Source organism: Platalea leucorodia (genome assembly GCF_965183815.1).
Source record: "Platalea leucorodia genome assembly, chromosome: 1".
Taxonomy (NCBI): Eukaryota; Metazoa; Chordata; class Aves; order Pelecaniformes; family Threskiornithidae; genus Platalea; species Platalea leucorodia.
In genome coordinates, this window is record NC_138823.1 from 136,481,291 (window position 1) to 136,507,653 (window position 26,363).

The 26,363-nt window shown below is 35.8% G+C and overlaps 1 protein-coding gene across 1 annotated transcript in view; it reads left to right on the plus strand.

Moving 5' to 3' along the window:
* The window catches only part of AGMO (alkylglycerol monooxygenase), a gene marked incomplete at its 5' end in the record, with an annotated part of 192,865 nt that overhangs the window by 98,307 nt on the left and 68,195 nt on the right, over positions 1-26,363 (plus strand). The window contains 7 exons of the mRNA XM_082337856.1: positions 2,812-2,878; positions 4,429-4,494; positions 4,607-4,686; positions 5,828-5,962; positions 6,457-6,573; positions 14,789-14,871; positions 16,010-16,115. Coding sequence (XP_082193982.1) covers positions 2,812-2,878; positions 4,429-4,494; positions 4,607-4,686; positions 5,828-5,962; positions 6,457-6,573; positions 14,789-14,871; positions 16,010-16,115 — 654 coding nt within the window. The remainder of the gene's footprint in view (positions 1-2,811; positions 2,879-4,428; positions 4,495-4,606; positions 4,687-5,827; positions 5,963-6,456; positions 6,574-14,788; positions 14,872-16,009; positions 16,116-26,363) is intronic.

Consider the following 26,363-nt stretch of genomic DNA (forward strand, 5'->3'; position numbering starts at 1 on the left):
GGCACCAAAAGTTTTCCACTGACAACAGTTTTTTCAGTTTTAGAAATGTGCTAAATATATAGAAGTAAACTTACTGATAGCAAAGGAAGTTTCTAGAAATAGCACCCTGTTCATTTTGAATATCTGATGAAAAAATATTTTTGATGTGTTTTAGCCAAAGTGTTGATTTATGGATTGCTAATTTCAGCATGCTGGATTTTTGCTTGGTCAGGTACAGAGTTCTGTACCACCTCTGAACTTAAAAGCCATGAAGTTAAAATTGTTATCATCTCAGACGATATTTCCATCAGCATGTGGCTAGTATGTCTTTGCAATGGAGATATCCTTGGCTGAATAATGAATTGAAGTAGGCTCAGGCATCAATCACTAATGGTGCTGCAGAGAAGATATTTCAGTAGATTTGTAAATGTCATCACCCAAAGAAAGACTATGTAGTGAGTTGGGACCATTTTAAAGGATGAGAAAGGTTTCATTTTCCAAAGAAAATACTTTCTCTAGGATTAGTCAGAAGTATTTATTTAAAATTTTACGTAAGTTCCTGAGGTCCTTAGGGAGCTCCAAGACACAAAGTTCTACTTTAACATACTGATATATTATATGGACTTTCAAAAGGATAAATTTTAATTTTAAAATATGAATTTAATCAGCTGGATATTGAAGACTTGAAGGCATTCATTATGAGGACATTTTATTATAATCCACCTGTAGGCTAAAAGTGAAGACTGCTGTTCCTTAGTGATTCTGGGCTCTCCTAGCACAGATTTGGTTTATTTTCACAAAAATTGTTAAAATACTAAGCTAACAATATATTGAAACCAAGTGGATCAAAGTTAGGTGTGGTCTAATAGATAAATCACTGCTTTCTCAGGTTCTGGGCTGCAGTTCAATCCAAGACATTTGACTCATTAAATTAATTTAGTAGTCACATCTCACATAGCATAAAACAGTGGGATTTTCTGCTTGAGAGAGGTGGGAAATGGAGCTAGCATGAATGATGAATCGTTTCTCACCTTTAGGTGGTCTTTTCAGGCTTGAACTTATTTAGAGGGAGAACTGAGAAAAACAAATGGTCCTACTTATGTTGTCCTTGGCTTCTGAGTTAAACAAAACAAAACAAACTTGTCCCAGTATTCTGCTTTTCCAGTCAAGTGTGTGTAGGATTTTGAGACAGATGCTCCAAATGTTACAGTTCTCTCTAGCTGAAGAATTGGCTCATTTCTATAATCCTTTAATTACAGAAATGCTCTACTTAACCTATTAAGTAGAAGTTATTTTAGCTGTTATTAAAGACATAAATGAACAAAAGGTATTTGTTCCTTTTATTATGATATTTGACTAATTCATAAAAATTTAAATACATCTGAAGAATGTTCCATGTCTACTTTTTGAGTCCAGATCTACTGCCACTTGCACAAGTGTGAATTAAACAGAAATGGAACTGGCATATTTTAGGACTTTGTTCTGTGAATCTTAAATGAACAAAAATCCTTGTATGTTTAGTTATTTAGATGAATGGGCCTGCTCGTATGAGTAATGACTGTCTGCCTCTCTACTTAATGTGTTTTTTGCCAATATTATCTCTATTATTATATTACAGATCACCCATTTCTGCAGTATGGGTATTAAATTTACTAATTAAGTTCTGTAAAAGACAAAGTGATAGGTTCTGGGTTTTGTTTCTTAAAGGTCTAAGCATTTTTATTCAACTGCCTTTCCCACCCCACCCCCCTTGCCTCTTTTAATTGCAAGACTTTATGGTCATAATCAGACACAGTGAATAGATACCATTTTAGGATTATTTTTGAACAGAAATCTTTTTGGTCATCCAGTGATTGCATCTATTTGTGATTGGTGGTTTTGTGTTTGGGATTAAGCAATGGTAGCTGGTTTTGGGTATCCACACACTTCTGTTGAGCTAAGCACAAAATTTGAAGTTAATGCTGGCTTTCCTCTGGCTCCATAGTACAGCAGAATATCTAATTTAGCATAAGCCCTGTTGATACAAATTTAATTCATCTGCATTTTCTGACAAAGCTTGAATCATTAGAGTAAGTTTATGGCAATCAACACTTCTGTCACTTTTGGTCTGGTACTAAAATGATCAACGCTAGATTTTTTGTACTGTTGAATCGTTGCCTTAGACTGCGGCTCCACTATGAATTTATGCTGGTCTGCTTTCTTTTCATGCCTCTGACTCATGCCAGTGTATTTGTGACCGTATGTTGGATCAGATTCAGGAACTGATCCAGTTAGTTAAACTAATTTAGACAAACAAAACAAAATTAGTTTTAACTTGCATTAGTTCCCTAATCAGGTTTGTTGTGTTACTGCATTTGTGCTGGGGTAAAAGAAGGGTATTGACAGAAGGAACAAGCAGTCAAAGGTACTGAAGGAGGAAGGAGTACTTGTTTCTGGTTCAGTGCCAGCCATTTGCTGATGTAGTGTTCATATAACTGGGATCTCAGTTACACTGGGTCCCAAGCAGTGCCAATGGGTATGGGTAAAAAATGTGCATGAAATGATCTGTATGGAATCATGAACAGATAATAAATATAGGAGTAAAATGTGCTGATGGATCAAAAAGAAATTTAACTTTTAACTTGCATTTTACTAAATTTCACTTTTTTCATTAAAATTCTTGTAACAGTAATACAGTGAAATGGTCCAGGCAAAAAAATTGCATTCTTGTTTTTTTATGCAATTCTCCTTAAGATAAACATCCTCTTTATGCATTTCCTCCCCTTCTTTTCCCTCCTTCTTCTTGATTTTATACAGTATTTTCAAATTCATTGAAACATTACTTTTTTTAAGGTTATCACCAACCTTGGGCCTCTGGAGTGGATTCTTAATACTCCCAGTCATCACAGAGTTCATCATGGTAAGCTAAAAGTGTATCTTCTTATTCCTCAGTGTGTTTTTTCTCATGGTCGCTATTTGTATAATAATAATGAAGTACTAAAATTGTACTGTAAAATTAGTTTTACAGAAAGAATTTAATTTTGATCACTGCCTCAAAAATAGTCCTTGTTCAGTTAGAAATTTCACAGTATTTTAAAAAAACTTTTTAATAACTTAAATTTAATTTTAAAATTTTTACATTTAAGATTAATTATTGAGCAGACATTAAGCCTGGATAATGTGAAATAATTGGAAGACTTTGCGCAAAACAATTAAACGTTTGTAAGTATGAAGAGCAATAGAAAAATATCTCATCCTTCTCTGACTACTAAAACATCATCAACTTGTCAATCACTAACAGATGCTTTTGCATTCAAATTCAAGCACTGAATATGCAAAAAGACATGGTTACCTTTTAAAGAAGAACTGTTAAATGTTTTAGTGGAATTTGGTTTCAGCTGTCTGAATTATTGAAAAATCTCACTTCACACAAGTGCATGATGATTGACTTTTCATGAATATTCAGAGGCATTCAAGACCGTACTGCATACGGAAATTGGATTAATAACTCCACTGCATACTGAAAAATGTCATGAACATATCTGAGGAATAGAACTGTATTTCATAGATGCCCTTGACTCATTCAGTGTGCAGAGATAACAAGTAAAAAAGTAATAGTGGAATGGAAGAACAAAATAATTTGAAACAGACTCAAATACAGTTATATGTACAGAGGATGTTATTAATATTTATTATGTCCTCCATGTGTAAAGTGTTTATGGGGCTGTGTAGACTTTTTAAAAAGACTGTGGTGCTGTAAGTATCTAATCCTTAAAATTTGCACAAGTACTGGTAATCCTGGAGGGAGACATTCTGCTCTTATTTGCTCTGCTGTAAATCCAAACTAATCCTGTGATCCCGATCGGAGTTAAGCAGAATCACACTGGAGCTGATCAAGTGTTGTACAGTCACTCCAGACAATCTCAACAAACTTGGGGATATGTAGTCAATGTTTCTTTGCTCATACTTTTGATACAGCTCATATACAAATACATTCCCTAGAAAACAGATAGAAGGATCAGTTTTCCTCACACTGAAGTTAATAATAGTGAAGGCAGGATCAGACATATGGCATAGAAGATAAAGACAGCTGAAAGCCATTAATGAGATGATTGTGCATAAATGTATTTAGCATATATTTTCTTAAGTATAAACTGCTGAATTTGTTTTTGTTTGCTTTTTAATTTGTCTTTATAAATATATTTTGAACTGAGTTTACTCTCCAAATGAATCCTTTTATTTCACAGAAATTTTGGGTGTGATGCATTCAATTTGTATGTTTGAGTAAAAAGAGAGCAATAAGCCTGGTAAGAAAAAAGAAATTTTATGGATGTATAAGAAGTGGTGTGTTAGCTACCTTTTAAAATTAGATTATGAATTGATGCTAATGATGAAGATTTCCCTTCATAATTCAGTTATATGTATTCTTATATATGCAATTACTGCTCTCATAAATTATTTTTATTATAGGTAGAAATCCTTACTGTATTGACAAAAATTATGGCGGCACACTCATTATCTGGGACAGGATATTTGGTAAGCAAAAAAAAAAGGTGTTCTCTCTCATGTTTAGTTAGTGTGGCAAAAATATGTATACTTTTGAATTTGATTGTTGGCTGTTCTTTTTTTTTTTTTCTTCTTCCATCAGGAACATTTGAGGCAGAAGATGCGAAAGTTGTATATGGCTTAACACATCCAGTAAATTCATTCGATCCCATCATGCTCCAGGTGCTATATTTGTATCACTGACTCTGGTATTTTCAACAGGCACTCATGTTCAAAAGAAACTCCTCTCTTAGGGAGAATTGGGGCTGTCCTTGCATTACTGCACAGTCAATTAAATTATCTACAATTTCTTCAGTATTTCATTACAAAACAATTATTTCTACTCACTGCATTGAGCATATGCAGAGCTTGTAGTCATCATGAAAATACAATACAGTAAAATTAACAACTAATTACAATGGAGATATAACAGGCCTTGGATGGAATGATGTCCATTTTGCGGTATGCAGAGCAATATGCAGCGACACACAGAGACAAAAATATGTATTTCATCTGTTGTTCGTCTTCTCTAAATATTGCTATTTCATAAATAACCCCATTGGTAATATCTTTACTTTTTTCATCTCTTCTGCATATTTGCTGTTCAAGGTACTCCACAATGATTTGTGTTGACAGCATTATATAGCAGCCATCATGGTCTCAACAAAACCTCCAGAACAAGTTGAACATATTTTTTTGTTTAAAAGAAATAAAAGAAAAAAGAAGAAAAAGTACTTAGTGTGGTGCTTCTTAGATTTATTGGTCCAAGCTTCACTTAAGCTGGATAAAAATTTTCTGTAAAAACCTCCAGGACTGAGGAGTATTGAAGTCCCTGTTTGCTTTTCAAGACTGTTCACCCACGGAGGCATCTCCAAGAATGAGAAATTCTACCTGCAGGGGTGTCTGGGCTGGAGGCTGGAAGGATGGCCAAAGCCTGTGCAATTATATCTGTTCCAGTCAGGAACTAAGTAATTTAGTTATTGATAGTATGCCATGTCAAGATCCCAGTAACCAAATTCTAGTTTAAAACTACTATAAATATAGCTGTACAATATACCGTTAAATACTCTGGATTGATTACAGAAGAGACAGATTTTCCTCTGGGCAGAAATCATTGTAATCCTCACTATAAACCGAAGGCTTGTTATGGCTTCTGCCTATTTCAGTCAGGTTTTCTGAACTTCTGACTGTCTTCATCTATTCCTAATTTAGTGTCTTTAGACTTTGAAAAATCATTTACTTGAGAGCTAAAACTGAATAAAATATCATGTTTTATTAAATTTTATTTTACTAACAATGAAAAATTACTTGCTCATTTTTTCAGTTACGTCCCTTGGCTCATATTTGGAACACATTTTGGGCCACACCTGGATTCTGCAACAAGCTTTCTGTCATATTCAAAGGGCCAGGCTGGGGACCAGGCAAACCTAGACTTGGCCTTCCTGAGGAAATCCCAGTGGTAAATAGAACATGCACAGGCTTTCAGTTTTGTGTAATTTACTTGGACCTCTTAATGCTACTGGATCAATGTTAAAAACTCTACACATGCTATTTTAAATTAGCAAATTAGCAGTCATAAAGCACAGGGGAAGATGAAATGGGAACAGAAATTGAAGGAAATGAATGCTTTAGCTCTGTTTTTTTCTTTTTATTTGAAGGAAAACATATATTTTTTATTTATCTTTTCATTATTCATTTCCTAAAGAGATTTTCAAAATTGTTCTATAGAGTACGGTAATTCCTCTTTTTCTTTTAGCTGTGAACATACGCGCACACGCACAGAGTTAAACTCTGTCTCACGCTAGGTAGTACATAAGTTTGGTAGTTGATTAACTTTGTGCAATTATCTATGTCCCTTAATCTTTTTTGTGTTTGTAAGTATAAAGAATACTAAGTAATAACAGACTGGAGCAGGTCACTGTCGAAGGCTATTATGTGTTTTGTTTCATACAGATCACTGGAAAAGAAGTGCCCTTCAATCCAAGTGTACCAGCTTATCTTAATTGCTATGCAGTTGTACATTTTGCTGTAATAATGGACTTGTTTACTGAACTTCTTGGTACTGTGACTGTAAGTAATTCCTATCTTTATGAAACAGCATTTCATGGTACCAGTAATATGACACACAACATATCTAAATAATAAAGCACTGAGCAGAGGCTCTACAGCCTGACTCATATCTTATTTAAACTATTATAATAATAACAACTAGATTCTGTAAAAAGAATCAACATAAATGGCTAAATACATAATTATATAATATTAAATATATACTCTTCGACATTGTTTATTAAAAATATTTAATAACTTTTAATTATTTACAGATTAATATGCTTAAGCAATTAAATTAAAAAATAAGAAATCTTCTATAGAAAATGTATGTGCCTGCTTCAGTTTTTAGGACCTCATGAGAGGAAAAAAGTATCTCAGACTTGAAACTATGTAGGTTTTAAGATGTCAAGATTAGTCATATTGTTAGATGCCAATAATGCCCAGGCTTTAGAAGGAAGATTGCAAAGGTCTTGCGGTGCTTGCAGGTGGGAAGCTTGGTGTCAGCATGAGTTCAGAGTTGGAGGAGCACAGACTCAGGGCAAATCCTTCTTCCAGTCTCGAACATACAACAGCATTGATAGAAATACAGCAAGGAGAGGCACATATTTACCACCTCGCGTCTGGGCCAACGGGATCTCCCTGGTAACACGATATGGTTACTGCATGGATACCTGCCAATCTCTGAAGGTGCACAATGAGGCCATCTCTGTCTACAAGAAGCAAGACTAACTGCTTCCATGGCTTCACAGCCTTCCAACCTCCTTTTCATTCTTCCTTCCTTGACAACGCTTTCTACTTTACTAAAGCTAAAATCTTCTAGTTATGAAGCATAATTTTAATGCTTCTAATATTCCCAGAAATCAAAGACCTACCAAAACACCACAAAAGTCTACCAGTTTGATAAAACACCCTTTGACCACCTTCTTAAACCCTTTCTAAGACCTCCTTGGTTAAAGAGCTGTCTTGTTTTTCTGTTTGTGTCACCTACATTGCCACAGGCCTGCTGTCAGGGTGCCAAGGACCCTCTGGGTTCTTCAGTCTCTGCTTGCCTGTGGACATGCCTTGTGCCAGCACGCTCACCCAGCGATCTCGGACACTTGGCCAACAGTGGTTACTGTCCCCTGACCACCTTGATGGACGCTGCAGGGCCCTGTCCACTCTCTGCCACCAGCCCCCTGCCAAGGGAGCATTCCCTCCCGGTGCACGCTGACACCTTTGCCCATGACCAACATGTCTGAATGCAGCCAAGAGGCAGATTTCTAGAAATAACTCTCTCTTGCATATCTGACTGTGGTCATCCATGAAGGATTCCAAAGGATTGCAAAGCCATTTCAAAGCTATCAGAAATCTTGTCCGAACATTGACCTTTTGGTCTTCCGACTCAGACATTCCTCTCGCATCCCAGGGCAAGAAAGGCAGGAGAGGAACTCTGCCTGCAATAATTTCTTGTGATACGTGGCAACAGGCTTATAGCAGCTCTGGCAGCTCTGCATATACTAGCTGCTACAGCCCTTTTTTTCATGTTTTTGGTTAGATGTATTCTGAGTAGCACATCAGACCAGTAGAATGATGCAATTTTTGAGAAAAGTTTATAGAGTAAGTATTTCATGTATTTATTCCCTATGTAATATAAAAGCTACCTCAGGCATACTCTTCTGATTAATACTAAGTTATTCTACACACTGTGTTCACCTCTGTAAAGGGTCACACTACAACCACAGGGAATTCGGAGATTACTAAGCCATCTGAGGCTTAGTCTATTCTAAGTAATTTCTGAGGACAGGAAATTAAGCCAAAGGTAAGGATAAATACCTCCAACGAATACAAGATATACAGTATGCATAATTGCCAATGTTCTTAACTTGAGAAAAGCCTCTGCAAGATTTTCCAGATATGCCTCTAGATTCCTACAGACCAGAAGCAAGTCATATTTGCATAGGAATCAAACTGTGGGTTTTTTGTTTAGTTGGTTTTTTTTGTTTTTTACTTTGTTGCCATTGCTTTTAGCAGTAAGGAGTCTGCTCATGAGTTTTTTCCTATTTTATTCTTTTCTCTTTTTGCCTTTTTCTGCTCCTGAAAGGAAAAATGGATGGTCCAAATTATTTTCTCTGCTGATAACCGCAGCTGTTTAAGAATAAGTAGTAAGGGAAGTTGAAAAATGCACCCAAGCCCCAGATGATCATTAAATTCTTGCAGTCATGGAGGAAACATCTTGAAGATCCACCATTTATGAACTTATTGTATAAAAACAACTAGAAAATTCTCTGCACAAAACTGTAGGGTAATAAGGTAGTAAGGATAAGAAGGAGAGCACGGGGGACTAGAAGCACCTCATCTCAGGACATAAACTTTCAGCGTGGGTGTAGAAACTGCTGGTCCCAAGGCAGAGTTCCAGCATCGCTCTGCAGTACAGTGGGGAAGCTGTCACGAGAAGGAAGCTTGTGTATGAATAACTCTACTTGGCAAAAATCTTTCTTCAATATCAGTTTTCCACTACACTGAGTTATGAAATGTCTATGGATACAACTGGAACTTTCTGTCTGGCTATGAATTATGTCATAACTGTGGCATAGCTCCATAAATGGAGAGAGCTAACTGTTTTCCTCATTTTTCGGTATAAGTTCCATTTCATAATAGCCATAAGACACAGCACACAGCTATTACATTTCTCAAGTGATTACAGTTGCTCAGTGTTTGGTCTCACGCCCTGTAGAAGTGTTAAATTTCTCGATCCATAAAGAGCAACCATATACCTTCAGTCTGAATGACCTACATTTAACTTATGAAAAGAGCAAAACAAGAAAGAACAAATATATATTTTCCACAGGAGAGAGCATACAGTGTTTATTTTCTATATAGTGATCTGCACTACATCCAGAGAATAAAAATTACTTCTGAGCTCTGCACATCTAGATCTGATCCAAAGCTCATTGAACAAATGGGATTTGGATCAGTCCCAGAGAGAGTGCTAGGAGTGTAAAACTGCAGTACATTCAAAGCAAAAGTCTCATAGCTCCAGAACTGCATGTATCACATAAATCAAAGTGAAGTGTACTTTAAACACATTTTGCAGTGTCTTTTTTATTGTTGATAGATACTGTAACATTTACTGTGCTTATAATGCTATGAATATGCGAGCCGTTTCAATTAGACAAAAAGTAATAAGGGATAAGATAGATCTCTTGAAAGCTGAGAATGCAATTAATGTATCCATTCGGTAGGACATCACCAAGTACTGTATATGGAATATTGCTAAGAATTTACAATTTTTTTAGCAATTCTAAGTTAAAATAAATTCAAACAGACAAAGACACCTAACAAGACAAATTTCATAGCATTGTTTTAGCATTCTTCATTTGAATGTCGGAAGTGTCTGATATATGACAGCAGGGCATCTGTTAATTTATGAAACGTGCTGACATCGTTCCTAGCAGTTCTTTTGAAACACTGAACCCATCAGGATGAGAAAATGCATCCAGGTTATTCTTCAAAAGGAATAAAACAATCTGAGTTCTCTGAAATATGAAAGTCCATTTGGAATATTTCAATGTTCATCTAAATACATGTTTGGAATAACATATTTCCTTCATTTAAATGAATTATTTTTTCATTACTAAAAAAACATTAAAAAATAATGCTGTGGCCTTCTGTTGGTTACCAAGCCATGTAAACTTCTTCCCAAATTCTATACCCCTCCCCTTTTTTTAAGGCTCCAAGATATTTTTAAAGCTTTCAATGGAATCAAAATCCAACAGAAATATTTTTTTCTGTTTGATTGCAGCCAATAACCACATTACGAAGTTGTGGCTGACTTGTAATTGGGGAACCTGCTGTGGTCCCACAGGCTTCTCTGTTTATACAAATAGTCTAGTATATAAATACTCATTTATTTTATATATACATCCATGCATATTATGTTTAAGTGGAACGAGGATGCTAGCACTAACGAAGGTGTAAAAAGCACATTCTTTTCACACTGCAACTTGCAGTGTATAGATTTAATATATGATGTTTAGTTTAGTGATATAACCCACTGACTATTTTGTTGGTTTTGGTAGAGTAATGCTTAGAAAATGGATGCCTCAGCTGCCAGCATCCACTTCATAGGGTGATACATGTTTGAAAGTAAATAAAAGAATGAAGGCAGCATGTAACTATACCACTGGACCTGTAAAGAGAAAGTTATGGAAGCAAACTAATAATTCTAAAATTTATGCTACATGGCTCATTTTCTGAAAGCTGTTATTCCCAAATGGCATTATGGTGTATTTCACCATAAATTTCTTGGTAGTCCTTGACTAGGAGCACAAATGAGGAAACATATTTTTTTGCTGTATGTGGATGTGGTGTGTGTATCTACAGTGAACGGTAACTTACACCTTCTACCTTCATGGTCCCCAGTAAGGCTTTATGCCTCACCCTTCATCACTCCAGAAAGCTGAAAACTTGGCAGGTGGAAGGCTGCAACACTGTCCTTGGGCACTGTAGTGCCATGCATCTGTGTGAATCTGATGACAGTGACAATTTGCAATTAACTGTGATCTGCAGGTTGTTCTTTAGAGTCCTCCAGTCCTTCACATTTTGGGCAACAAATGGTATTGGACCATAAGAAGTTTTACAAACAACTAGTGTTCAAAATGTTATGGTTCAAGTAGGAGAGCATCTGAAGAGAAATGGAAATTGGCATGAAAAACAGAATCTGTAAAATATGATTATACCTGGCTCAGGTAGTTATTATTCCTAAGAACCTCATATAGCATTTTAACCATTTAAAGATAAAGGCTTGTTTATATTTGAGTTTGATTTTCCTAAATGATAAGGTTGCTTCCGTTCTTCTGATTTACTAACATTCATTAAAATGTATTTCTATTCTTATTTTTTTTTTCTGGAAATCCATGTTTAAAACTGAACTGCAATTTATTAATTTCCTTTCAAGTTCTTAATCTGTGCTTTTTTCTTCTGTGGTTAAATGAATGTGGAGAGTCAAATGATAACTCTAGGCTCGAATTTTGCACATCTTGGAGAAAATGTTTAAAAGAAGTTTGCAGGGTTACACTCCAAATTCTTCTATTCAATCCTTTGTTTCTTTGTGGAGAGAAAACTGCAGTTTGAATTACAATATTACAGTGTCTCTAATATCAAGCTTATCATTGTTTCAAGGTCCAACAAAAACAATATAATAGAATGACAATAAAAAAAAATTACTGTTTCCTGAAAATACGTTAACTTTAAAAGAGCAATTTTAAAATTTTTTTCCTACTCTTCTAGAAATGGCAATTATAATATATCTTTAAGCAAAGAAAATGATAGAAGTTACGAGAGAAAACACCGCTAAAATATGACCCAAAAGTGTCTGCTTCAGAGAACTGTTTCCATCATCCACTCAAATCCAATTCTTAGTGTAAGGCCCAAATTTAGCCTCTAGACTTGCAGTCTAGCTATTGGCAAGAAATAGAACCATTCAGAAAGTGCTCTCTCTCCACTGATTACAGAGAAAGCTTAGGTTAATAACAGGTTATTAGGCACTTCAGTAAAGGCACTTAAAGGAAGGTAGAATGAATCAGCACCTCAGTTTGCTGAAAGTGGAATCACAAGGAAACCCAGGTGCCTAGGACTTGGTGACTGGTTGTCTAATGCTAGCCAGCTCAGAAACACTTGGAGGGCAGAGAAGGGTGAAATCATGCATCTCTTTTAATCTGCAAATTGGAGACACCCTTATTCATTCATAGCAAGTACTGCTGGATCCTTCTTGAAGACAAATATTAACATTTGTTCTCTCAAAACCATTGCAGGCTCATTCATTTTCCATAAAGTTTGATTTTAGCCATATATTGTAACGTAGCAATTACATGGCTTGCTTGAAATTTGGATTTGATGTTCAGTTCTCTTTCCTGCCTAAGGAGGACAGAAAACCTTATGTTCTTTTTCTCAGAATAGTGCCCTACCACTGTGGGAACATTTTTAAGGCAGTTTGTAGAAACTAGTGCCTTGCACTGGAAACACAAAGCAAGATCAGATCCACCTGGTAAGAAGGACTAGGTTTAAAAAAAAGTGTAATTCTCTAACTTAAAAGTGAGGACAGTCTCTAAGGAGGAAAGTCTTGAATTCCAGTCCTAGTTCTGGGGCAAACTCCTTTATTTGACAAGTAACAATCATTGAAAAACATATCAAAGCATTTCTAAGAAATTTATGGGTGAGTTCCCTTATACCTGTGCCAAATTATGTTTTTCTTTGCTCACTTCTTGAATTTTTGTATGACCCAGTTTCTACAGGAAGCTGAAGCAGGAGTTGAACTTACTGTGACTAGATGAGCAGTTTAAGAACTACTCATTTTATTAAACTTAAATAGAGTCTGTCCCTGATTTTTATAAAAAAGTTCTGTCCAAAAATTTTGTCACTTCAAAATAAATTGCTTCGTTTTAACAATGGAAAGTCTTTTAAACTTAGGATAGTCGTGGGATTTTTGGATTCTAGAAATTGAAGTTTTCAAAAAGAGCACCCTCAATCTTGTATTGATGAATTTTAAAACTTGTTTCTGGAATTTGCAAATGTATTCCAAGTCATACAAACCTTGATAGAGGATTATAAACCCATTAGAGCATTTTTTGCTTTCTTAACTTAAGTGACAGTCTCAACACAAAACTCCTATAGAGTCCCCCTAGGGTTCAATATCCTGTCTCCTGTGGTGGCTGATAGCAGATGCACAGGGTAAGAGCATAAGAAAAGTGTAAAGAATATCCTTTCTCAAGCATAAGTATATACAAGTAGATGATGGTGGTAATCATCAGTCTGAGGTTTTGTAAGTTTATCATAAGGAGGGATGGAACAGATTGGAAATGTAGCAATACAATAATGAGTTTGATCTATTCTGGTATAAATCTGTGCAACAGAGTGGCTTGACAGGTGTCATTTGTGAGAAGTGTGTTCTGGCTTGTAAAATGGTGAGGCTGCTGTTTAGCTCGCTCATTGCTGGGATTGTGTTTTCTTGGTTCAATAGCTGTTTGTTAAGGATATCTAAGTAGGTGCTTGTGATTCTTCAGTAAAACAACAGAAACCTACCCAGCCTGAGTGTGTGGTTTGATGTGTTTTGCAAACATGGCACTGTAATTTCACACAGCTGTAAAACTTGAGAATATCCTCTTGTGGCCTCCCACGCTCACAGATACTTACCTTAGATCTCTTCGAGGGGTAGGGGCCACCACCGAAGGAAGGTGGGCATGTCACCGAGTGGGATTTATTGAAATCAGGGCAGACATTCATAGATTTTTATTTTTCCAATGCCTGCAATCTTAAAGTGCAAGATGCTGTTCATAAACCTTATTGCTATTGAAGCCAGAAAGGATTCCTATAACTCAGCAAGATCCACTACTTTTGTTTGGGGTTTTTTGTTGTTTTATAAATGAAAAAACAAAGGCTTTTCAAAACTAATATTTGAAAGGAAGTCAGGGAGGGAACAAGAAAACTGATTAAATATTTGATTTTCAAAGGCAGCTGTGTAGAATACAAAAAAATATTTAATAAATGAAAAGAAAAAATTCAAACTGCACAATGAAAATAATTTCTGTTTTCCTGAGTCTTGTTTATATCATTTTGATGTAAATTTTAAGGACATAAATCCTCATGCTGCTATTCATCCAAGTACTACCACACATGTTAATGTTTAAAAGTGTTTTAAGTTTGATTGAAGTTAATGCTATGAGTCGAAGAGTTTTGCTGAATTGGGAACCAAGTGTCGAGTTGTCATGAAGGGACAACATTAATTTTTTTTCTTCTTAAATATGGTTATGTTGTCATGTCATGTGAATTCTTATTCTCACCAATGTATTGGTTTTGGTACCCATTGGGATTCATAGATGAAAATTGTAAGACCTGGTAACATAAGATGAAGAAAAAGAACAGGGCTGCTGGGATTTTTATCTAGAAATAAGTTTTTTCCCTCTTGGGTAAAGGCATAAAGGAATCAAATAACTTCAGGAAAACACATAGTGCAGAAGGGAATATCTTAAGCATTATTTTGGAAATACAGCATTCAGGAAACAACTATAAAGGTGGTTACTCCAGATAAGTGTGCTATACAGATCAGATATTTTTGTTGTAAAATTTAAAGTAACAAATGACTTTAAAAGCAGACACTGACATCACTGAGTGAGGAAGTTGAAGCTACTGTTCTGTGAAAACTCAATTTCTCTTCAGAAAATTACTCTAAATGAATTCTTTGTCTGCTTTTTAACAGGCGTTATCACAGGGAACTATTCTCCTGAGAATTGGCTTTATCATTGTGTCCCTGACCTCTTTCGGACTACTTATGGAGAACAGGCAAGATACAAAACATGCTTTTTCTTTTCTTCTCTCATTATGCCTTATTTATCATTATATGGAAATCTCAAGTGTGTCAGAAATTATATTGATAAAGAAATATAGATACACTCAGACACATATGCTGCTGTCTGTTGACTAGAAAATAATACACGAACAGCCAGCACCTAAACCCAAGAGTGTTCCCATAACAATTAGTGGCTATATCTATATTGTCCCTTGCAGAAAAGTTATGGGATGGGCTACTCATGTCACCCTCTGTGCTTGCATTTGTTGGGTCCACATCTCTGGTTTTGGGACACTGACAGGCCAGTGAGACCTGCAGGCTGTTCCAAGGCTGTTCAAGTTCAGACTGCAATCATATTGTGTAAGTCCTGTGTAGCATGCTATAGGTGTCAGATATGATGATGGTATATGAAAAGCACAGAATGTAGCTCAGAGTAGACTCAAAATCATGTGAAGGATGGTGTAGACTTAAGACTAAATTTAATCAGTATGGCTTCAAATCAAATTGGAGCTTGAATACACTAGCCCTGTGAGACATACACTATGGAAGTAGTCCATATGGGCACCGTGACCCTACAGAAGAATAAATAGCAGCTCCAGTTTCTTAGAGAGAAACTATTTTGCCCTGCCCACAGAAATGTGGAACAGAAGCTTCATTTGAGATTGAGGTGCTAGCCCTGCTTTGCACCTGCTGTTCATTATGTTTTCAGACTTTCACTTGTATGGATTGAATAGTTTATTTCAGGATAGGTAAAAATCTGTCAATATGCCAGAGATGTGTTAACTTAGGGAGTTAATGTGAATTAGTAAAAAGTTACAAATTAAAAGACTCTGAACTACACATGTAGCAGTTTTCAGAATTTTGCTGTTGTCTTTTTGAGATCAAAAGACAATAGCTATATATATATACATCTACTTTTGTGTGAGTTCATATATAGTTTGTGAGTATGTGTATTCCTACCCCCAGCAAACTCAGTGTCCATATAAGATGTATACTATAAAACTTAACTATAAGGTTAAGAAAGATGACTTAAGTACAGGACATTGCAGACTATTTCTACATTCTCTTTTTCACTGAAGTTAACAAAGAAGAAAAGATTGGACTTTAATCTAAATTACTTCCCATTTCTAGGCCCAAAGCAGGAATTTTTGAAATCATCCGCTGCTTGGTCTTTGTAGGTGTATACAAACTTGGCTACTTAAGGAGTCAGTTTTCTTCCTTGGGCTATGCATATGAGGTAAGACATTTATTTTGAAATGTCTATGGTAATGACCCTAGATTTTTTATCTTTTTAGAAAAAACAGTAACACTACAAATTTATATTTTGCTTCCTTATTTTTTATTATACTCTTTTAGTAGAATATTGATTTTTTTTTTTTCTTATTTCTTTATTTCTCACTTTTTTTGATTAACTTGTAAGAAAATTATTGGGGTTTGCTACAGAGATGCCAGTTTACATTGAAAAATGTCAGGAAAGTGTCCACTTACCAGTTCTTGCAAAAATAATATATTTGTGGCCATATGTTTTGATGGGAATAACAGAAATATGTTGCTCAATTTGAATTGATTAACTCACCTTTCATGGGGAAAATATGGAAATGCTTGGAGGCTGGACAAGTCTTAAATATCAAATATTTTGTTCTGTACTTATACTGTACCTCAAAAACGGACTTTTAGCTGTTGACAAACATGCGATACTGGACTAAATAGGCCTTTGGTCTGATTAAGTATGGTCATTTTTTTTTTACTTAAGACTTATTTTTGTCCTGCTTGTGACTTTTGCCTTTTAATCTAACATTTTTTTCAGTACAGTTGATATTTCATAACAACTCTTTTAATATGATCTGAATTAAATAACACTGAATCATTAATATGATTCTGATCTGAATAACATTCCCAAGCTACTTAGTGCTGGTTACCAGCAAAGACAGTTAACAGCAAGCTTATTAACAGTTTGCTAGACTAGTAGAACTGTTATCAGAAAGTTACCTTTTGGCTTAAAACCAGAAAAAATGAAATAAAACAGTAGGGATCGAGACTCAGACCTGTAACTGGTGGAGTTCAAAATGGTTCCTTTGACCTGAAACATCTGCAAAATTTATAGCAACTTTCCTAATTGGAGGTTTCTGGTAGTAGTGCTAATTCTCCTGCTTTTCCAAGAGATCAAGAGTGGAAAAATATCTTATGCTACTATCGGTCTTTTTGGCCTTCTGTTTTTTGTCTTTTTACCTGGGGTAGGAAACAATAATTGTTGGACAATATTTAAAGCTAGATAAATGCCATGAAGCAAGAATTGTTTTGATTTTTTCCCTTATTGTTATATTGTCAAAACTCTGATGTACAAATCAAACAGTTCTTGAATTCCTTTGATAAGAGTCTGCCAGACCTGAACAGATATTTTAAGGTTTTTACTTGCTTAAATATCATTTGGAAAGTGTTTTCATTATTTACTGAGTAGCCTACTACAATAGATAGGCTTGAAGCAAAGAATTCTAAAATTTAGCAAGTAATTCTATGGCCCTTGAGATATAGCTCTCAGACTTGAGATACTTGGGTATTCTAACTGAATTTGGGGAGAATTATATGTCAAAATATATACTCTAAATTAAAAAAAAAATTCATGTACTTGCTGAGGTGTGTGTGTGTGTACACATGTAAAAGTGTCTCCTACTAAAAAGCAAGTAGAAGTAAAATTATGTTATTTCTGATTTCTGTTGTTTGTAGTGAACTCTACGGCTTCCTATTATATCATGAAGAAGAAAATAAAATGAAATGGTTCTTATTCTGTTCTTTACATGTATCTGTCATTAAAATATTAACCTCTTTGCCATCTGTAATTCTTTCCTACTGTACTTTCCTATCCTTTCTTCTGTCTAGTGTTTTTCTTTTTGTCCTTTATACTATACTTCTCTGTTACTCTTTTTTTAGTCCCTTGTTTGGCACTGACTAGGTAGTCCATTTTTAACAACAGGAGCACTTTGCTCCCATTTTTTTCGCTTTGAAAATACTGAAAGACTAGGTGCTCCCAGAGAGACTAGAATACATAATGCTTCTGAATAATGCCAATAGATCAGCACTAGAGACTTACATTTTATCATAAATCAGCAAGTTTGTCTTATTAATAGCTTTTGTGATGTTTGTGATGAACATCAAAGGGTCTCCCATTTTGATATAAATGATCCACCACCATGGGTTTTGCTCTTGTGCTCTCAATGCATTGTACAGTTTCTGAATTCATGGTAGGAATGTTCTTATGGGTGGTAATGTTCTTATGATGGGTTTTATGAACAAAAAATTCTAAGCAAAGAGAAAATACCAGATATTTGTCAATTTGTCTTGAAAAGTCTTCAAATATTAATGTTTTTTGTCATTATTGACCTGATCATTTTGAACCAGCAGATACCAGAAAACATAATAAATAAATAAATAAATAAATAAATAGAAGGTTTTCTCAGAAATTAAGTGTAAAATTTGTCCTAAAAAATGTTTCTTTTCAACATTATAACAGGTTATCTATCTGTCCGAGTATAATAGTGTGGATAACTTCAAAAATCTTGTGAGGCCCATAAACATAAATCTATCTCATAAGCATTTTTTTTTATTTCTGCTACATATGTCCTACTAATTTTTATCTGCTTGCTTTTCAACTTTTTTTGCTCTGTTTCTCCTTCAAATCCACTTATAATTTTTGAGGTGTAAATTAAACCATTCATTTAATCTTTCTGCTTGCCTCATGCCTATCCCATCTTATACATCTAGATTTATCTGACTTTCGTCTTTTTAATGTTATATTTTCAGTACTCGTAATCTGTACTATACTTAAATAATGTACTCCTTACATTTTCATCATTTTATGTTACCAAAAAAACAATTCTTTAGTAATCCAGTATTCATGAGCAAATAGGAATGAATGCACGACATCATGTAAAAGAATTTCTGTTGACTTATCTGTTTGGGTCTATAAATTAAGTCTTTCAAGGGCACTTACTTAGGGATAAAGAGAAATAAATTGCAAGAGGCATGATGGCACTACTCAGTGTGTCTAGAATTTAACAAATAATTCTGTCCCAACATTCTTAAGTTAATGGTGCACATTGTAGCCGATAAGTGCAAGACTGATTTTGCCATACATCATGTTGAATATTTAATGAAAAATTATGTGACTCCTGTCTATACATGTTGGTTTTTCTGTCACTATGTTTCATATGTTCATATTTTTCATTAATATTTTAGAACCAGTAGATAAGATTTCAGAAGTAAATATCCTTGCAGTACTATTTGCAGGGTACTCTAACTAGTAAAAATAGGTGATATAGACTGCAAATGATTGCATTTGGCTCATAAAAAGGTCTGACAATTATCAGAACTACTGCATGGGAGGAAGGCTTTCTGGGTGAAAACTAGGAGGAAAATACAGAAGAAATGGAGAAAACTAGGGGAGCAGTGAGAGAGAAGAAATGCAGAGGAAACAAGGAGCCATTTCTTGTTTTGCCATTAAATTAGCTCAGGTGGCTGTGAAAAAAGCAGCTAATGATTGCAGTTCCAGCAGGAGGAGCAGTCCTGCCCTCTGGCTCCAGCCTCTTACCCTCACTGCCCATCTAATAGGGTCTGCCTTATCCAGCCAAAGATTTTCCTTCAGATAAGTGAGTTGATGCAACTTGCTGTGGAGCAAGAAAGCATGCATTTTCTGTTTCTTGTGGTGTATGTATTTCAATATGGATAGTTAGGTGAAAGAAGCAGGCTCTGCTTTTTTTGGAAGAAAAAAAAAAAAAGCGATGTTTGAGGAAATTTTTAGATCTTATGAGAATTGTTTCCTGGGTGGAGGTCACTGAAAACATTGATGATAAGGGCAGAGATACTATATTTGACTGGTTGTAGACAGTAAAATAAGGAGCTAATGTGTTTCTGCTTGAGGATCTCTGCTGCCACATCCTATACTAGTTAGTTTTCTTTAGGCTGATTACTTCATGCCTGTGTAATGTGATGATAATGTATATTACTATAGCCAAATCATTTTCTGTCAGGCTGGGCCTGCAGTCTCCTAACCACCTGGAGGTAGCAGAAAACATTGCTTGTGTGTTCAGTTATGTGACAGTTCAGCAGGCACGATATGTAAAAATAAATCTGTGATGATGGTACATCTCTTCAAAGTGTTTCCATCCAACTGCTCTGGTTTGGCATCGGTCAGCATATTCCATGAGCTGATTTTGGTCAAGCACTGGCTGTTATTTGACAGTAGTACTAATGAGGAGCAAGTAGAAATGAGAGCCATTGACATGTTGCTGGAACTCTTGTCTTAAATATTTTCACCAGCTCTCATAGTGGCTGTAACTCAGTACTGAGAAAGACTCTTAAACTAAGGGGCTAGGAGTGAGGAAGGTGGAGGAGGAAATACAGATGTCTGTCTTGATGTGCTTGTTTATCTTTTACTTTTGTTTCAGCTAGGGCATTGTGTCTGAGAGTAAATCTCTTCACCCAGCCTCCTCCTGCACTGCAGCTTCCTCGGCTGCCTGACTATGAAAGCATTGGCAGGCATGTATTAATTTACAGGTAGGAAGGATAAAAATCTAGGACAACTTTAATTGGGGAAAAGAGAGAAAAAGAGAGATTGTATACGCATGTGCTATTTTAAATGAATAATTTGTTTTCTGTTTTATGTGGGCATGTGGTGTGTTAGAAGTATAACCAACTTTGGAAGATATATAAAATATTGTGCTGCAGGGTATAATTCAGCCCTTAACTAATGAAGGCAGAAATGAACTTTGTTGCGGTCAAATTGTTTATTTACTCCTCCAGAGTATCTAAACTTGGTAGATGCAGCTGTTCCAAAAACTTTTGCAGACAGTATTCTGTACCAAATGGACTGCTTCTCTGAGCTTTGATGCAATTCTGGTATTTCTTACAAGTGTGTCAGCTAATTTGTCTGGATAAAATATATAAAATCTCTTTATTAAAGAACTGATTTGCACTGTATTCTGCGTTCCACAGCAGTCCCTCTTAATGTGATATATTACCATGCTACTTATTTCTCCTTTCATCGTACAAAGACTTGCTGTTACCTCACTTGTTACTTAGCGTAATTTACCAGTGTTGGAATACTGACTTATGAGTACTGACTTAAAACAAACATTTACTCATAAGAACTTATTTCCACATCAACGATAGTTTTCTGCTCTGTAGCATTTTTTCTTGGTTCCTCGTTATGATCATCTGTGCCACATTTCAAAGAGCAGCATATCCCATATTTGGTTTCCATTAAGGTGAAAGCTCCATGCCCTGTGCTATGATTTACGACCTCAGCATTTATGCAGTCTCTGTGCCCTAACTAGATTGGCTGATATATTTGAAATGTATTTTAGAAATGAAGCTGGGGATGGAAGGAAACTCTCCTGCCTTATGATAAAAAGCCTTGTCAACACACATGGAATTAAACAAACACAAGTTGTAATCTGTATTTTCTATGTTAGCTTCATTCAGAAAAGTCCGCAATACCATGCAGTGTATCCCTGGGACTGGACTTTTAATATTCTTGACAACTGCCCTAAGGGGAATAATGTCCCTTAGAAAAAGTCACAGTAAAATCTGGCAGTAGATTAAGTTAGTTTCCACTTAGGTGTGACAGCAGAGTCATTACTGATTTTGGACTTAGCCAGTTTGAGAGTCGGCTTCACCACCATCAACTAAAGACTATGATGTATAGTTCCAGATGCTCTGGCCAATTGACCGTAAAATTGCTCCGCATTTCTGGCAGAGCAGCCAAGCTGGAGCTTTTAAAATCTCCACTCCCCGAGCTCAACACCCTCCCCCCTCTGCTTAAAAGCTGCTCATTATTCTTCTTCTGCCCGCTGATCTTAGCAAAAGAAAAACTTCTGGAATCAATTAGAAGTGTCTGCACTTGATGAGATTTGCACGTGAGTTCGGAATTGCGAGGCTTTGATAGTGTCAGCCAACAGCTGCAGTTTCAGGTGGTAAAATGGGGGAAGGAATTTTCCAAGGTTTATTTACAATCATAAAATAAAACAAAAATCAAGACAAGTTGGAAACCATCTAATGTGTCGTTAAAATGAAGCCTGAATTGGGTTATATATTTATTTTGTCTGAAAAAAGTAAACTGGTGGTTTATTATCAGGATCTTTTCAATTACCTTGCAATTATTAGGCTGTATAGAGTGGTTGTAATAAAATGCAAGCTATGGTCTGCTTGCTGTAGTTTTAACTATGAAAGAGGCATCTGCTATTACTTTTGTCACTTTAATTGCTTGACAAGACAAGGAGGTAGTCATACTTAATAGAAATCAGAAGCATGCAGTCAAAGATGAAGCAAAGGTGGTACTCTGGAGATAGAAAATATATATTCACGTATACTGTCTGAAATTTTGTGTTTTGTTCTGTCAACACTCACAATGACAGCTGTAAAGTTTATATTCTGACCCTTCTTAGCCCAAAGCAGTTAGTGATTGGCTTGTATCTGTATGCAATGTTTGCATTTTAAAGATAACAGTCATGCCAAATAAAATTATTAATGTTCAGTTATACATCTGAGGGTGTGTTTGTAAAAATGAAACTGTGCCATTTCACACATGTTGTTACTAATTTACATTGCAGACTGGTTTGGTTCATAAGTCAAAGCATAATTTTTCTAAAAGCCAGTAATGCTACAAACCCCATCAAACTACATTCTTTTCTACATCATAATAACACATGGGTAATAATAGAAATCTCCATACCAGTGAATTGCTTCACTGATATTAATCCCTGGTGACAACTGAGATACTCCACATGGGTGGATGTTTCTGTCTGTGTAATTGCAGTTCCAGTACTAACTGACATTTTTTTTTTTTTGTTAATGCATATATTTATTTCATACCTGGATTTCTTCTGCAGAGGTAGTACTGTTAGGAAAAGTAATCTGTAGAGTAATTTTTAATTTGCTCTTTAAAGAGCTTAAGAAAGTAGTTCCAGTGAAGGAGCGCTCAGAGAATGCTTTGTTTGCATTGTTAGTCACCTGTGTAAGTACAGAGGCACCTCTGCATCGCAACACAAGCAGGGCTGGCATACACTGGAGTGAGAGGCAGGTGTACAGACAGACCCCGTGCCATTTGGGTTCTGTAGGGGAGATGCACAGGCAGTCGGAACAGACAGGGGTTTCCTATGCTTGACAGAGCCAGTGCTTACTGATCACTTTACACTCTTACACATTTTATGTTCAAAGTTGATTTAAAGTATAGCGTAGTATAAAACCCATTGTAATCTCTAAGAGTCAAAGGCAAGGGTAAGATGTGATTGTTGTGTCCTGAATGAAAGACACTGGCTTACTTGCTGAGATTTCCCATCCATGCACATGGTGTGGGGAGAAGCAGAAGATACCTTCTGCATCCGTCAGACTGCGTCCCCCAACCATGCTGAGCACCCTGGAGCGGGGAGCCTTCCAGCCCCACTGTGCACAGCCAGTGCATGCGTGTGCTTTGTGGCATGGCTGTCTCTAGCCTATCAAGCTCACCTGTGTGTAAGTGTTTATTAGGACAACCTGATATGCAAATTAGTAGACTTCTTTCCAAAATCAGATAGTCTGCTACCGAAACTATTGCAATTGGCAGGTGGGAATTGTTGTAACCTTAAAAAGAGGAGAGCTGTGCCTGTGTTCCCAAGACCATGAAGGCAGATGACTTAGTTTGAATTTTATCCTCAATGTGACAGGCAGAGGGATTGAATTAGCTTTTAGGAGATGACAGCTTTAATTAAGTTAGCTATTTCTGATGTGCAATAAATCTGGGTTTGGCAGATACAAGGTGACCACGAAGAACCAACCTAGTATTTAAAGCATTTTGGATATTTTTGTCTCACAAGATTTAAATAGAGAAAACCCAAATGTAAAAAAGACATGCAGTCCAGGGCTACCCAATTTATACATCTTGCAAGGGAGATGGAGGTACAAGATTCTTCATCCCATCAATGTCCACTCCCACTTCTGTAACAGTGAGCAGAACATGGCAGCTGTGAAAACTCAGCATTTCTGGAATAGAATGGCTGTGTAGGACCCACAGAATTGGGCTGTAACATAGACCATTGGAAAGCCAAATCAATACCTGTGTTTAGGAAAGCAGAAATTAACTCAAATATTCTATTATATATTTTATTAGAACAGATTATTAAAAGCAATCTTTTGCAAAGTGGATTTTTTCAGAAGCTTCTTATGAACAACAAAGAAGGAAAAGCACAGTAAAAGTGGAGCCTCTGTTTTTCTACTAGCAGCACCTGAAATAACCACAGAGACTGAAAACTAGTTCATGACATCTGGGCAATTGCATGCTAAATTCTAACCAGCCAGTGCCTCTTGTCTAAAGTGGGCAATAGATCAATAAGATAAAATCAAACGATTATCTGTGCTGTGATTTTTTTTTTTTTTTATTGATGTCTTGTTTTATCATTCCTTTGTATGAGTTCTGTTTTCTATGATGTTTAGAGGCAGGGAATATAAAGCAACAATGTTATATTTATTTTTATATTTGGGAATTACGCAAGGCAAAGAGAATGTTTTAAAATTTCCTTCTCCTGCCAATGCCAAATAAAAATTGCCTGATGAAAGAAGATTAGCAAATGCTATGTTTAACAACTGATTCCCAAATGCAGAACACACAGAACAATTTGTATGTTTAAAAGTTAGAAATTGGTGTTATGGGAAAAAAGTACATGTAAAGCTCTAGTTATCACTTGAAATGAAGGCAAAATAATGCAACAGCCCCCTATGGAGTCTGGGAGTGATCACATCTGTCCTGGCAGAATTAGTTTGGTTTATCTTCATGCAGAGCCCATGAAATGCCTGGAATAGGTTGTTTGTTTTGCTGATTGGAGGCTAATACATAGTTGAAAATGCCTGGTTGTAGTTTGAACATTTTAGATTTTATGGAGAAAAGGATGGTATATTTTGTCCTTAGCTGTTACCTGAGTTCATTGCACATGTGCATATGACTAAATCTCTAGATATATTTAGTTCTCTTCTTGTTGGCTTCATGTAACTTGACTACAAAGAACAGTCAGATATTAGGAAACTGTTAAAAGTGGCAGATAAGCAGGATGTTAAGAAACAGAATCTGGCCATTAACTGCATTGTTTTATATCTCCATGTCTCCATACCTATCTCCATTTTCCTCTGTCTGCAAACAGTCTAGTTAGATTATAACATCTTAGGGCAGATACCTGCCTTTGTGCATACATAAAGGGCCTACCTCACTTCTGTGCACTGTGTAAGCAGTGAATTGAGCTGCCATCATCCTAGTTAAATTCCTAGTAATTTCTTATTCCTGGCTTTCAAGTGAAGCTTATCAAACAGTTGCCTTATTTAGAAAACTGGGGGTTTTAAGTATACATATTTTTTTAAGTTCTCTGTTGTCTTCAGCTGAGTACGTTCTACCACAGTATGAGATGCGTTCAGGAATCTAATTCTAATACCTTGTTGGGTTGTCTTTGCGTTTAATGAAAGTGTTGACCTAAACTGAGTCCATTCCAAATCTATCCTCCATACTATGTTTATGCATGGTAATTAGCTTCTGGGGTTATCTGGGCCTTATTAAAATGCATCTGCAGACCATAAAACATGTAAAAAGCAGGAATTCAACTGTCAGACTTGTAAATTGGACCAAAAAATGTATTACCAAGATATCAACAATGGAGAAGAGCTTCATAAATTTTAAAAATTAGGGTATAACTGGCTAGAATTTGCCATGCCCTATGGGTAGAAGTCTAAAATGTGCAGTTGGCTGACAAAAAATGGCGTATGTTTTTATTTTAGAAAGCACTGAAAACTATTTGAGACTTTTCTAAATAAAAGGGTCCAATTTTTAACTTTTCTTTTCTTCCTCTCCTCTTCCTTTTATTACTTTTGCTTTTTTCTTTCTATACGTGAAAAAGGAAAAATAATAAAAGGAAATGAAGAGGATTAATACGAGGACTTACACAGAGGAATTAATTTAAAAACTTGAAAAATAAAAAGAAAAAAAAATATTACTAATGGGGAATTTCCAAAAAGAACAATTTTAACCAGTTTTAGCAATTGTGTATTTGCATCCTAAGCCAAGATTTCTGATCAAATCTACTATGCTCCGGACAGACTTGTTCATACCATTTTATGGCCCTCTGTCATTAACTACACAGTAGTGAACATATCTTGTCCTATCAATGTGCCGAATATTTGAATTGGTCAGTAAAGACTCACAGCTCTGCTGGAATGCCCAAACTGGCATTGCTCTGCCCCATTGACTCAAGTAATAGAGCTGTAGGAAAATATTATTTTCTGTTTCACTAACCAAATCAAAATAAAATAAAACCTACAAAAAACCCCAAAACCTCTTGGGTTTTTTTCCCCACCATTGCAAAACAAAATTAGTCAAATGCCAGAAGAAAGTATTACCTGAGGCAAAACCATCTCATTCAAACTTCTCCATTTAAAATAAAATCAAAAGTCCTCAACTTGCTGTAGATTCATTAAT